We start from the raw sequence: 14,267 nt of genomic DNA on the forward strand, positions 1-14,267 counted from the left end.
TAGATAATAAGGAATAAAAATAATAATAAAAAAAAAAGAGGAAAAAGCGAACGAGTTAAGTATCGACTACAGTCTTCAACCTCAAAGGTATCGATCGTCAACGCGACATTATTAATCGAATTGGTTTGGACCCTTCGTCTTCCACCATTACTTGACTCTTAATTGAGCTTCGTCTCTTGAGTCTTGATACTTACCAAGTGGTTTTACGGAAGTAGTTCTTTCGAGAGTTGAATAGAACTCAACTCGTTACTTGTGCAAGCTACGCTTGATTCGTTTAAAGCTTCGATTCTTGAATAAAAAAAATAAGAAAAATAATAAAATCTCCTTCGATTGCTTTAGAGGTTGAAGGCACGTGGTTGATTCAACACTTATCAGCAGTTAAGACATAACTATTACATGTTAGCGTCATTATATTTAAATTCTTTCAATTCCGGTGATAAAATTTATTAAATTGTTTACCGAAGGAATAAAGATTCAAATTTTATCACCCGAATTCTAAGAAATATTTTTATCTCATGTTATAAATTTTTTGTATTTAAATTATTGGTATTATATTACATGAGATAAAATATACTTTAAGATTAGAATTATATTTTTAAGGTTACAAAAATAAAATAACGTAAAATTTTTGTTTTTTAATTTTTATTAAAATTAAAGATTGGTTTTTTATAATAATAAATTTAGCCGACATTATAACTAAAAAATATTTTTAAAAAATTGCACTTATAATTTTTGAACTTTTTTACAATTGAAAAATTTTTTTTTAATTTTTTTGCTGTAATTTTTTTAATAAAAAAAATTATAAAAATTTTTACATTTCGGCTAACTTTATTTTCATTGATTTTTTATAAATTATTTAATTAATAATAAATATTTCTGAAAACATGATTTTACGTTACTGTAGTTAATTAATGGACACGTACGTGGTTTGAATTAAAATGAAAAAAGAAAAAAATAGTGAAAAATCCAATTAAGTCATATGTCAAGTGTCTTTTGTTCTGTAACCGCGTACGAGTCCTTTTAATTAGAATATTAATTTTAAATTGTACTTGAGAAAATTTAACTAATAATTAATAAAATTTTTGTTATTAATCTTGACAGGTGAACAACGCAACAGCGAGAGTGCAGACGAAAAAACCACCGACAGTGCCAAATGGTAATTATTTATTTTTATTATTATTAATTCTGAATTGAATGCCATAACATGAGTTTATATTCATTTTTTATAACTCAATCGATAGTCGTTAAATTTTATTTGTCAAGTTCGGTAATTAGTTCGTGGCGTACTTTATTCGAGGGTGTGCTCTTGACATAAATGTTTTACCGTGTTATAAAAATCAATTATTCAAGTTAATAATTGTTTAATTTATTTAATAATTTTTTATTCTAAAAATTTTAATAGTAAACATTTAATAAAATGTTGAAAAAAAATTTAATCTATTATTTAGATTGTAAAATTTACTTTAATTTAAAAGAAAAATGCTCCAGATTTTAAACTTTTTAAATTTGAGCTAAAATATTAAATATCTCATTTAAAATCTTCGTGAAAATTTTATTATTTTAATTTTTACGAAGATTATCTTAGAGAAAATTTTATTATTTACAAAAAAACTTTTAAGCCTTACATTAAATTAATTTATTAATTTATAAATTTAATTATTGTATTGCAAATAATTGCGGAAATTTTTATTCATTAAAATTAAATTAACAAAAATTTGACAAAGTTCTAACCAAATTTTTTTTAATAAAATAAAAAAATTTAAAGACTTGTTTTTAATTAAAAAAAATTAACATTAATATAAACTTTGACAATAATAATTTCGATTAATAATAATTTCATGGAACTACATAGGTCATTTTGTAATTTAACCCGAGGCACAGAGAGGCCGTTCATCGCGTTAATCCCGTCCTAATCTCCTTTTAATTGTGTCGGCATTTGAACGCTTACTCAATCTGGATTACTAAGCCAGCTGTAGTGGTGCACAGCAAGAGAGTTTCGTCTTCCCCGGTTAGGTCTTTAAATCTTCTACATCCACTTACGTTCTCGCTTTTGTCACAAACTTTCCCGACGTTAATATCATTTATCTACTAATAATCTGTTAAATTACTTTTTAACTCACTTAACTTAATTATTCTTCCCGTTTATAAATAAACAATTGTCAATTGCGGCGCAAACTAATTGTTTTATCGAACTCGAATTAGCCAGGCCTTGTATCTGTATTAGCGTTACTGTAAATTTAATTTTTTACCAAAAATACGATTAAGATAATGCTAATGGCTAATGAAAATTCGGGTTTTTTTATTTTTAATTAAATTGAAATTCTGAATGAGCAATATAAATTTTAAATTCAATCTAAATTGGATAGTCGGCAGTCGCACTACACTCTGGAAAGTCTCTATACTTGTTGGTCTAATTCACCGCTCACTCACCCAATTATTGAACTAACGCGACAGTTAATTACATTATTACTTAATTATTTTAATTATGTTATGTTAATTTACTTCAATACCGGGTATTACAGTTTAACTCATTATAAAAAAAAAAAAAAAATTAATCCAAAAAATTATTTTTAATTATCTGACAATTTATTTATTTTTTAATTATCTTGATAATTATTTATATCAATTAAAAGTGACAATTAAAAATTTTTTTAACAAATAAATTAATACAAAAAAAAATTTTTTTACTCTATTTTTATTTTTTTAAATCAAATAAAAAAATAATTAAAAATTAATTAATTATATTAAGAATTAATTTTATAAAAATGAACTTAAATTAATTATAATCATAAATTTCAATAATCAAAAATTTTTTTAACTGATAAATTAATACAAAAAAAAATTTTTTTTTTGAAAAATTAAAAGTGCAATTTAAAAAAAAAATTTTGTACACTATTTTTATTTTCTTAAATCAAATAAAAAATTATTTAATTCGATTAAGAATTAATTTTATAAAAATGAACTTTGAAATCGTAATTAAGAAATTTAATTAATTAAAATCTTATCATATAAAATTATGAAGTTTATAAATAATTAAAATCAGTGGGTAAAATAGCGTGACGGTATTATAATGTCTTTATTTAGCAAAGCGGAAGTAATAATAATTTGTTGAGACGAGGTTCGAGCATGAATTTGTAAATTCGTTACGTCAGAAAATTGATAGATATGAGTGTTGAAAGTTGGGCGGATAAAAGAAAAGGCGATCGTATGGATTTGATTATAATTAGCGAAGTAATTTGGCTCAACAGACACTGAGACATAATAATAGTGACAGTAATGGTAATAGAAATAAGAAAGATGTAATAATGTTAAGTGTGGCTGTGGTTTAGTTAGGTCGTTGAGAAATGCTTGGCAACAGCGGCATAGCGATCGTTATTGTCGCTTCTCGCACTCTAAACTTATTTATAAACCACATCCCAATCAAATTTGTCATTCGTTATTTTCGATGGCCCTATATGCTCTTCGGTAATTACCGTCAATTATCGTCAAGTTCGTTCTAGATCTTTCTTCTCGAGTTGAACAATATTTTTTTCATTATTTATTTTATTAATAACTTCAAAGGGTTATTTTTTGGAAGTATGGCCTAAATAATAATTTTTTTTTCACGGTTCATTTATAAAAAATAATCGGTTATTTTTAAAGAAATTTAGTGTCATTGTAAAGGTCTTGACTTTAATTTATGCCTTTTCAAAGTTTAATATCATTCTCGCCGATAGTCAATTCATTATAAGTATTCAGACTGCACTTGAAAAAGCTCTATCTCTAGATACATAATTGAAAAATGACCTTTTATCTTGTGAAATATTCACATTTTTAAAGATCTAAGCTCATCCCGGTGTTACACTCATCAAGACCTTTCATTTGAGTACCCACATCAATTTTTCATATATTTTATATATTTATATAATATATATTATGTATATGTATATATGAAAAATATATGAAAAATTGATGTGGGTACTCAAATGAAAGCTCTTGATTAGTGTAACATCGGGATGAGCTTATATCTTTAAAAACATCAATATTTAAGAAAGTACAGAGCAATTAAACAAATATCTTGTAAACTATTGACATTTTTAAAGATATAAGCTCACCCCGGCATTACACTCATCGAGACCTTTCATTTGAGTACCCACATGAATATTTCATATATTTATATATATTATATATATATGTATATATGAAAAATATATGAAAATGCATGTGGGTATTCAAATGAAAGCTCTTGATGAGTGTAACATCAGGATGAGCTTATATCTTTAATAACGTCAATATTTAAGAAATAACAGTGCAATTTAACAAAAGTTATTATTTAATAAAGCAAAATTTTATTTATTTATATTTTACAAGTCACGGCAGTCACAGAGTGACTGCAAGGTTGCTAGTAAATAATTACTAAAATAATTTTTAGCTCTAAAAAATTGCCATTAAAGAAGTTGTCTCGTTATATTTATTGCCACTCTTACAGTTGCGTAATTTTACGCTAGCTTGAGATACAAACCGCTTGAGAGAATAAATTTTTTAATCTTTTAAATAAAATAAAAAATTGACCGACGATTATTAAGTAAATAGTAGAACTAAATTTCGAGCTATAATAATAAAAAAATCCATTTTTGTACAGAGAATTTTTCTCCAGTAATTTTTTGTATATAATATTATTCCAAGCGTATCGTTCCATTTGAAATTCGAAACCTGACAGAGCTTTTAAGTCCTCCAGGGAGTGAGGATAGAGAGGATGGCTGCGGAAACACTCAAGGGATAGCGATGTAACCTGCGATAAAGTTTCCCGCGTTCGAACGACACCTCGTTTGTCAGCAGCTCAACTACTTTTTTTATTATAGAACATTGTTAACCCACGAGCTTGCCGTTTACGATCCATCCATGGCCATCTTGCGTCAAATCTTTTATCTATTGGATACCGCAAAAAATATAAAAATAAAATAAAAATCCATTAAAAATAAAAAAAAAGGTACTAACGTGATTTCAAGACAAAACATTCGATCGCTTCCGTTTATTTTTACAGTTCTATCGTATCATATCGCATCACCGGTCATCAAACAATCTATCACTTTCATAATTTATATTTTTATTTTACTGTAAATAAAACGTTTATGTAGTTTATTATTGAGCGTAACGAATAAATAATTATTTAAAATTTAAAATAAAATATAAAAAATTCATGTAAGATCAATAACTTCCTTAGTAACATCTCAAGTGATGTTCATGTTTGTACTCTTTTAGTTTTATTTTAAACAAGAGGTTTTACCGTGGAAAAAAAGATAAATAAAGGAGAATACCGTGGGGATTAAAAGGGCAAGTCGTGAAAAATTTATGGCGCCTCTTTTGTTTTCTGTTGTATTTCATCGGTGAAGAAGAAGTTTAACTACATAGACATATACTATCTTGTACAAACAGTGCACTGAAATGGTTTGGTTAGGCAGTAGTGATGGTCGGTGGTTGGTCAAACGTAACATCACATTTCATATCTCAGACGGTATTTTTATTTCAGACGCTCGGAAGTAAATTCATATTTATTTTTCTTTTATTTATTTACTAGTTTTTAAATGATTAGAGAGCTTAAAAGTTTATTATATTAAATTATTTTATTAATATTAATATAATATAATAATATATCGACATTCTAATTAGCAAATTGTTTAACTTCATTTTAGAGAATCTTCAATTTTTACGAAAAAACCAATTAGTTCAAAATTTATTATCACTTTAAAAAACCATTTAATATCATTAATATCTAATAAAGGTATAGTATTTTGATTTAAATCATTCAAATAATTTATAATTGGACTATTGCTACATCAAAATGTTTAAAAATCACCCTCTAAAAAATAAGGAGTTAGACAAATTGCTAATTAGACCGTCGTTATTAATATTAAATTATTTTAAGGAAATAATAAGAAAATATATAAAAAAAATTATAAAAAATATTTTTTTAAAAATTATATTTTTAAAATTAATTCGTATTTTTTTTTCTTATCTCATTTTTCTTCCCGTAATTATCTCTCTTTTTTATTACCCACATTTAATCTTAAAATGTGGACCCCAAAAATTTTTCGATTGAAAAATTTAAGTATAATTTATGAGATAAATTTTTTATCACACAATTACTGTAAAAACATATTTAAAAAATTGATAAAAAAATGAAATTTAAAATTTTAAATTAATAAGCGTGTTTACAATATTAGAACTTGTAAACATAAAAATCACTCTGTTTTAACATAATAAAATAAATTTATTAATGGAAAATAGTAAAAGAGGTTCCCTAGTATGAGTTGGCTGTAGACTGAATATAAAAGTAGAAGCAAAAGGTTATTAGTAACCTTCTATAAATTTTTCAGCAAGCAACGTATCACCTCTTTCCGTCGCCGGGATATAAATAAATTATGCAACAGCAGCGTTCATTAATGAGCCGTGCTAGGACGTAAATAACGTCTTCTCTATCTGACATATATATTGCTTATACTTTTGTACTTAACGTTTTATTTTTCTCGTGTATACCACCGAGATTATATTTGCCATTTGGTTGAACGTGAAATACCCCTCAACCGCTGAAATTTTGCCACTTCATGCGGAAACGCCGACGAAATAAATCTTAAAAAGGTTTCAAACTCTTCCCCCATTTTCATTTTTCTTATTTTATTTTTCTGCTTCTCGCATCTCGCGTTTTAGTTTTATAGAAATAAAAAATATTTAAAACACAACACAATAAAAATGCATAAAGTGATGCTCAGTATATAAACATTAATCTGTTTAAGTTTTTTTTTTATTACTTCCGGCCCATGCTTTTTACAATTATTAAATATCCGTTTTGGAAGTTTTATTACTTTGTTATTATTACTAGCAACCTTGCAATCACTACGTGACTGCTGTGACTTGTGAACTATAAGTAAATAAAATTTTGCTTTATTAAATAATGAATTTTGTTAAATTGCACTGTATGATCTTAAATATTGCCCTTTTTAAAGATATAAGCTCATCCCAATGTTACACTCATCAAGACCTTTCATTTGAGTACCCACATGCATTTTTGATATATTTTTCATATATATTCATATATAATATATATAAATATATAAATATATGAAAAATTGATGTGGGTACTCAAATGAAAGGTCTCGATGAGTGTAACATCGGGATGAGCTTATATCTTCAAAAATGTCAATATTTCACAAGATACAAGGTCTTTTCTTAATTATGTATCTAGAGATAGAAAATTTTCGAATAAATCCTAAATACTTATCATTATAAATTGACTATCAGTGAGAATTATATGAAACTTTGAAAAGGCACAAATTTAAATCAAGACCTTTGCAATGACACAAAATTGTTCTTATTCTTTTAATAATATAGATAAAAATAGACTTTAGATTCCAGTTTTGGCAATAAATAATTATATAAGCAAAGCTCTGAACTATTTTCGGTTTTACTAAACGTTATTTCCCAGAACGGAGTTTTCTTCCCAGCAAGAGACTTTTTTTACATTTCTAGAAAATTAATGTACTAGTATCGCCGTTTAGATACACAGTCTGCTTAATATTCTTCGTCTCGGGTTTTTAGTTTTTGTCGTAGACCTTTTTACTTAATGTTGTTCTTAAAGATTGCCAACACAAAAATGTCTTCCATTATCTTAACCACCAGCTCTTAGCTCGATGACCGTCTAAGTGCTGCTTTTTTGGTTTATGCAGTTACCGTTGAATTCCCGATTAACACTTAACGTAATGACAACTAGCGACCTGCTGTTTGTGTTTTTATTTATTTTTTGTAGTATCAGTGAAACATTTGGTGAGTTGCAACTTTTTTTCCGTTCTTGTTTACTTCTATCATCAATTTTACTCGGGATTTCACGATATTATGATAAAGCTTACTCGCACGCGACACTTTGATCAATCCTCCTGCAAATATTCTATTCACACGCACCGTTTTAAGTCCCTATTCGTTAAGAATTTTTGATATATAGACCGTTCATGATCATAATAGTTAGACATTTCTATCAAGGGACTAAATTTCAATAAAAGAGCTGTTTGAATAGGTGATTTTGTTATGAAATGTTCTTTTAGATAGATCTTTAATGATAAAACTGTAATTTTTATATTTTTGGTAAAAATTGTAACACTATTATTATTATTATTATTATTTTAAAGATATAAGCTCATCCCAACATTGCACTCATCGAGACTTTTCATTTGAGTACCCACATCAATTTTTCATATATTTATATATATTACATATATGTATATATGAAAAATATATGAAAATGCATGTGGGTACTCAAATGAAAGCTCTTGATGAGTGTAATATCGGAATGAGCTTATATCTTTAAAAATGTCAATATTTAAGAAAGCACAGTGCAATTTAACAAAAGCAAAATTTTATTTATTATAACATATATTTATCTCTGCAGAGAATCCCCATCAACATCATAATATTAAAAACTTAGTAACAGAATGATTTATTCAATTAAAAGTCTAGAAAGTTTATAACTTTTTTTTAAAAAAAAAAAAGAAGAAAAAGTTCATTAATAGCTATTGTGTCTTCATTAAGCCTGGGCAACAAAGAATTGAGTTGATAAAAAGGAAGAGCATTTCTCTATTCTTTGCTAACTAATGAAGTCGTGATCAATTTTTTTAATTCTCGGGCTTTAACTCACCCTAAGCTTTCACATTATTTTCTTACGGGAATTTAACTTGTTTATTTTTTAATTTTTCCTTGTAGACGCTCTAACTCCTGAGTCTGTCGACCATTTATTTTGAGTCCTTTAAAAACAATCAGTCTTCAGACAAACAGCATTAAAGCAAATGGTTTGAATAAATACCTCATGACTCGTGATATAACAATAGTAACAATAATAATAATAATAATTTATATAGTTCTTATCTCATTACTGGCATTGCCAGGCGATTAGTCAATCAAAATAGCTTTCTAGCCCCCTAAAATGTCATGTATTCACAGATAAGCCTCGTCAATCTCATCGGTATGTGTGCATAACATAGTTTTGGCCAATTTAACAGGTTAATCGGCGCTCTGATAACACGCCGCTTAACTTCGATACCAATTATACCAGAACGTAATAACACCTTTATTAAATTCCTTATTAATTAACTCTCTTCAACTACCATGACTTTGACCAAAGCTATGAGCTGCTTTCACTATGATATATGATAAATCTCAATTATGGCATTCATACCTTTGTATTAAAAAATTTTTAATATTTTTATTCAGTAAATATTTTGAAATTGGGAAAAAAAATTTTTAATTAATCTTGATTAATTTTTTTCCAACATTAAAAGCCTCAAAAATAATTAAAAAAAATTACTTTTAATTATTTTTAATAGCTGATTTAAGAAAAACTAGTTTTTTTAATTTTTTATTGCTAAAAATATAAGATAATTTTTTTTTAAACTTAATTCTTGAAATTTATTGCATTTATAAATGAAAAAAAAAAATATTTATAAAAAATCAATTATGGCATTCAAATTTTATATTAAAAAATTCTTAGATTTATAATATTTTTATTCGATAAATATTTTGAAGGTGAAAAAAAAATTTTTTTTAATAGTAATTATTTTAATTAATAAAATAATTTATTTTAAATTGATCTTAGAAAATTTTTTTGATGGTTTTTGATAAGCATAATTTTTTTTTCAATATTAAAAGCCTCAAAAATAATTTAAAAAATTATTTTTAATGGCTAATTAAAAAAAAATTGTTTTTTAAATTTTTTATTGTCAAAAATATAAGTTAATTTTTTTTTATCTCAATTCTTGAAATTTATTATATTTGTAAATTTTTAAAATAAAATTTTAATATAAAATATTAAAAAAATATAATTAATTTAATAAATTGTAATAAAATTATTTAAATTGAATAAAAATATTAAAATTCCAAAATTAACGATAAAATATACTAAAAATATAAAATCTAATAATTTGTTACAGTTTGTGTCCAATGGCCAGAGGGTAGGTGCATCCACGACGTGCCGGAAGAGGCACTTTTTACTCTTTATTCGGAGATTCGAGAAAACTGCCAGGGCTTCTCCTGATATGAGTGCAAACCAAGGGCTACGACCTATAAATCAGAGACAGAAACAGATAAACATATTTCAGTGAAAAATTTTTTTTATTCACAGTTTTAAGTTTCGATCTAGTAACTAATACCGGAAAACAGTATAAAAACCGAAAGATTATTATAGCAACTCGTGAAGATCGAGTTACTTTCTCAATTTGTGATAAAACTATAGCTCCCAAGAGCCGCCATACCACGACCAAGCCATAAATATTAAGTACAGATAAATATTTTAACGCATGAAAGAAACTATTTTTTCATTTGCGACATGCACAATGAAAAAGACAACAAACGTCGGATATTTTTACTTTTACAAGTTTGAAAAATCGCTTTAATTTTATTTTACTTTCTTAATAAGGGCTTTTTGATATTTTTTATTAAAATAATTTTAATGATGAAAAAAATTAATCTGACGGTTTGTCGTCTTAATTTTGAATGTGGAACGCGTGTCCCCGGTCTATCACTGGCCTGGTAGAAGGTCATCGATATCAAAATAATAAATGCCACGACAGTCCTCCCTGCAGTTAAGGTGGGTCCATTTTTCTTACAATTTTAAAGAAACCTAGATAAAAAAATGTTGAAAAACAAACGAAAATCAGGCAGGAAACGGTTTTACCCGAAAAATATTCGGGCATTAATCTATAAAAATATTTTCTTAACTTATCAAAATAAATTTTAAATGCTTCTTCAGTTTCAACTACTATTTAAATAGTTTTATCGCTTTGTAGAAATATTTTTTCAAAGAAAAACATAAAGTTTGTTTTAAATATTAGGTCAATATTTTGATAAGATAATTTTATTTTTAAAAATATTCTTTCACTTCCACTCTCCAATTGGTCGCAGATTCCTTTAGATTCCTTATTGCAATTATTTTTTAACTGATGACCCGATAACTTGGTCGGTGTTAGGCTGATGAGTGTTTTGGTCCTTAAATTTAAGATTAAAAAAATTACAAGTCAAGTATTGTTGTCTATTGACATTTTGCATTTTTAAAATTAATTTTATCAATTTAAAAAAACAAATTATTAATTAAAAAATTGAAAAACTTTGAAATTTAATTATGAAAAATTAACATTTATTTTCTTGCCGCAAATAATTTAATAAATTGATAAAATTAAATTTTTAATCATAAAAAATGTTGCATGAATTATTTTTAATCTTGAAAAATCTGTATAAATTTTTTTAACTTAAAAAAAAAGTAAAATGACAACAATACTGGGCTTTAAATTAAATAAAACAATTACAGGGTTTTAGTGTATCGTTTAATAGGCTTAACTAATTTTCATTTATTAATGGTGACGAGTTTTTTTATCCACATAGTTAACCGAGCTTATAACAAACATTCCAACTCGTATTTACCTTTATTTTTTTATGTAGTTTTATTATTATAGTGTTTAAAATATGAATACGCAGATTGGTGTATTGTAATCGGATTATCCGTGATTTTCGGCAATTTCCGGAGAAACTAAACGCAAACAGGGTAAAGGTCTAGTGAGATAGTTAAATGTACTCTAGATTTTTATATTAATATTTTAATATCAGATTAGATAAGGGAGAATTTTACACTCCATTAGAATAATTTTGTATTTTTTTATAATTGCAATTTTTAAATAAGCTAAAAAAGGACCTTTAAATGGTTATAAAGAAAATAAGACTTTTAAAAATCCATTAATCATTCTCTGCTAAGATTTCTTTTGAATGTAAACTTTAATACAGAAAAAAAAATTATAAGAATTATCTCAACGGAAAATGCGTTTCAGGCATTAAAAAATATAAAGAGACTTTTGAGGGAAAAGCGCGAGGAGGAAATTAAACAAGACATCCGTAAATGTCGGTATAAAAAAGAAGCGAATGATACGATTATAAATGAGTTGTAGAATAAACGTTTTTTTAGCAGTAACGGTAGAGTCGTCCAGAAAACTCGGTATTACCAGTACAGCTAAAGTAAAGAGAGAGAAAACGATAAAATAAAACGGTACAATGTCACGTTTTGGTTTATTTGCATTTAAATTTTCGTGCTCAGGTACACGAGAAGAGTGAAAACCTATACTTCAAAGCTTACGCCAAGTCCAATAGCTTTTTATGCTTGTGAATTCAACGATAAGAATTAACAAAAAATACAAATGTGTAGAGACTATATATATATATATATATATAAAAAAAAAAATGATTAATATAACAATGTCCTGATAATAATAATTACAAATAAAAATATTTTATATTGATTTTGTAAACTGAGATACAATCTCATGAAAAAGAAAGATAAATAAAGAGGTCCTGCTCAAAAAATTGGCATGGATCATTTATTAAAATAATTAATAAGAAAAAATCGTCAGATTTGGGGAATTTTTATTTTAATAGCATTGGGTTTTGCAGTTAGTGAACATTAATTACAACTGTTTGTTTATGAATATGAATATATGTAGCGATATTAATTTATAGATGAATTCATCTATCTGGGCGTATGTCAAATAAACACAATGTGGAATATGTGGGTTTATGTTGATTAACGCATTGTGAATTAGTGGCCAAATAACAATCTCAATATTGATTTTTATAATTATAATATTCAATGCATGAAATTATATTAAAAAATTTGTTTTCAAAAATTTTTAAAATTATCTCTAGATACATAATTAAGAAATGACCTTGTATCTTGTGAAATATTGACATTTTTAAAAAAATAAGCTTATCCTGATGTTACACTCATCGAGACCTTTCATTTGAATACCCACATCAATTTTTCATATATTTATATATATTATATATATGTATATATGAAAAATATATGAAAAGGCATGTGGGTACTCAAATGAAAGCTCTTGATGAATGTAACATCGGGATGAGCTTATATCTTTAAAAATGTCAATATTTAAGAAAGTACAAGGCAATTTAACAAATATCCTGTGAACTATTGACATTTTTAAAGATATAAGCTCATTCCGATGTTATACTCATCGAGACCTTTTATTTGAGTACCTACATCAATTTTTCATATATTTTATATATTTATATATTATATATATATATATATATATATATATATATATATATATATATATATATATATATATATATGTATATATGAAAAATATATCAAAAATGCATGTGGGTACTCAAATGACAGCTCTTGATGAGTGTAACACCGAGATGAGCTTATATCTTTAAAAAATTAAATATTCAAGAAATTACAGTGCAATTTAACGAAAATAATTATTTAATAAAGCAAAATTTTATTTATTTATATAAACGTATTAAAAATTTTTTTAGATTTTTTATTAAGTACAAATTAAATTATTTTGAGATTATTATTTTAACATTAATATATTTAAAAAAATAAATCAATATAATCATATAAATCTGACCATTTTTTCTGAAAAAAAAACCGTACATGCAAGATTTAATTAATAATAAAAAAGCTTGGACAGTTTAAAAAAACTAAACAGTATAATAGAGTACATGAATTCTAAATAAGCATGCAACTGCATTGTCAGTCAGTGTTCGTGTGTTACATCTGAGGACTTTAACGGAATGCATTCTCCACATGTCTCTCTCTTTCTCTCAGCCTTTTCAATTTTTTATTATTATTTAACCCTTTTATACGCAACCCACTGCTGGTCGATATCGTTCACACCTGCATTTGGTTTTTTTCCGTACACATATCTATCACTTCGTCTATTTCTCTGGGGACGTAAGACCGCGAGTGGAGACACGTAAAACTGCAGTGACTTTATTGCACCCGGGAGATGCAGCAAAAAAACGTAAAAAGCGAAAGAAGATAAAGAAGAAAGCATCTATACTACTCAGAATAAAGAGAAGCGCTTCGAAATTGAAACGAAAGACCGCGGATACTGCTGGAGAAAGGATAAGTCTCGTGATGGAGAAAAAAAATTATAAAAAAAGTTACCGAGGCTTTGCCAAACCCCCAGAAGAAGCTTTTCATCCGAAAGAGATTGTGTTATTTTTACTGTACAATTCTCACAAGCTCTGATTTTTTTTCCTTTATATATAAATACGTACAATATATGACGTTTAATATACTCTACGACTTGCGCTCACTTCTGCACCAAACCCTCAATCGCCTCTTTAGATCATAATCTTTTTTTACTTACTTCTACCTGTATTATGTTTTTTTCTTTAATTTTTTTTCCTGTCATTCTCGCTTTTTAATCCAAAAAACTCAAGAG

General features: G+C 26.2%; 1 protein-coding gene across 17 annotated transcripts in view; it reads left to right on the plus strand.

The window, feature by feature from the left end:
• LOC123266228 (RNA binding protein fox-1 homolog 2) overlaps positions 1-14,267 on the plus strand; it is a 177,280-nt gene that overhangs the window by 139,385 nt on the left and 23,628 nt on the right. For all 17 annotated transcript variants that reach the window (XM_044730337.1, XM_044730338.1, XM_044730324.1 and 14 more), the window contains 2 exons: positions 1,102-1,156; positions 9,954-9,974. In XM_044730337.1, the coding sequence (XP_044586272.1) occupies positions 1,102-1,156; positions 9,954-9,974 (76 nt within the window). The remainder of the gene's footprint in view (positions 1-1,101; positions 1,157-9,953; positions 9,975-14,267) is intronic.

The sequence above is a fragment of the Cotesia glomerata genome, linkage group LG5, assembly GCF_020080835.1.
Source record: "Cotesia glomerata isolate CgM1 linkage group LG5, MPM_Cglom_v2.3, whole genome shotgun sequence".
In the NCBI taxonomy this organism is placed as follows: domain Eukaryota; kingdom Metazoa; phylum Arthropoda; class Insecta; order Hymenoptera; family Braconidae; genus Cotesia; species Cotesia glomerata.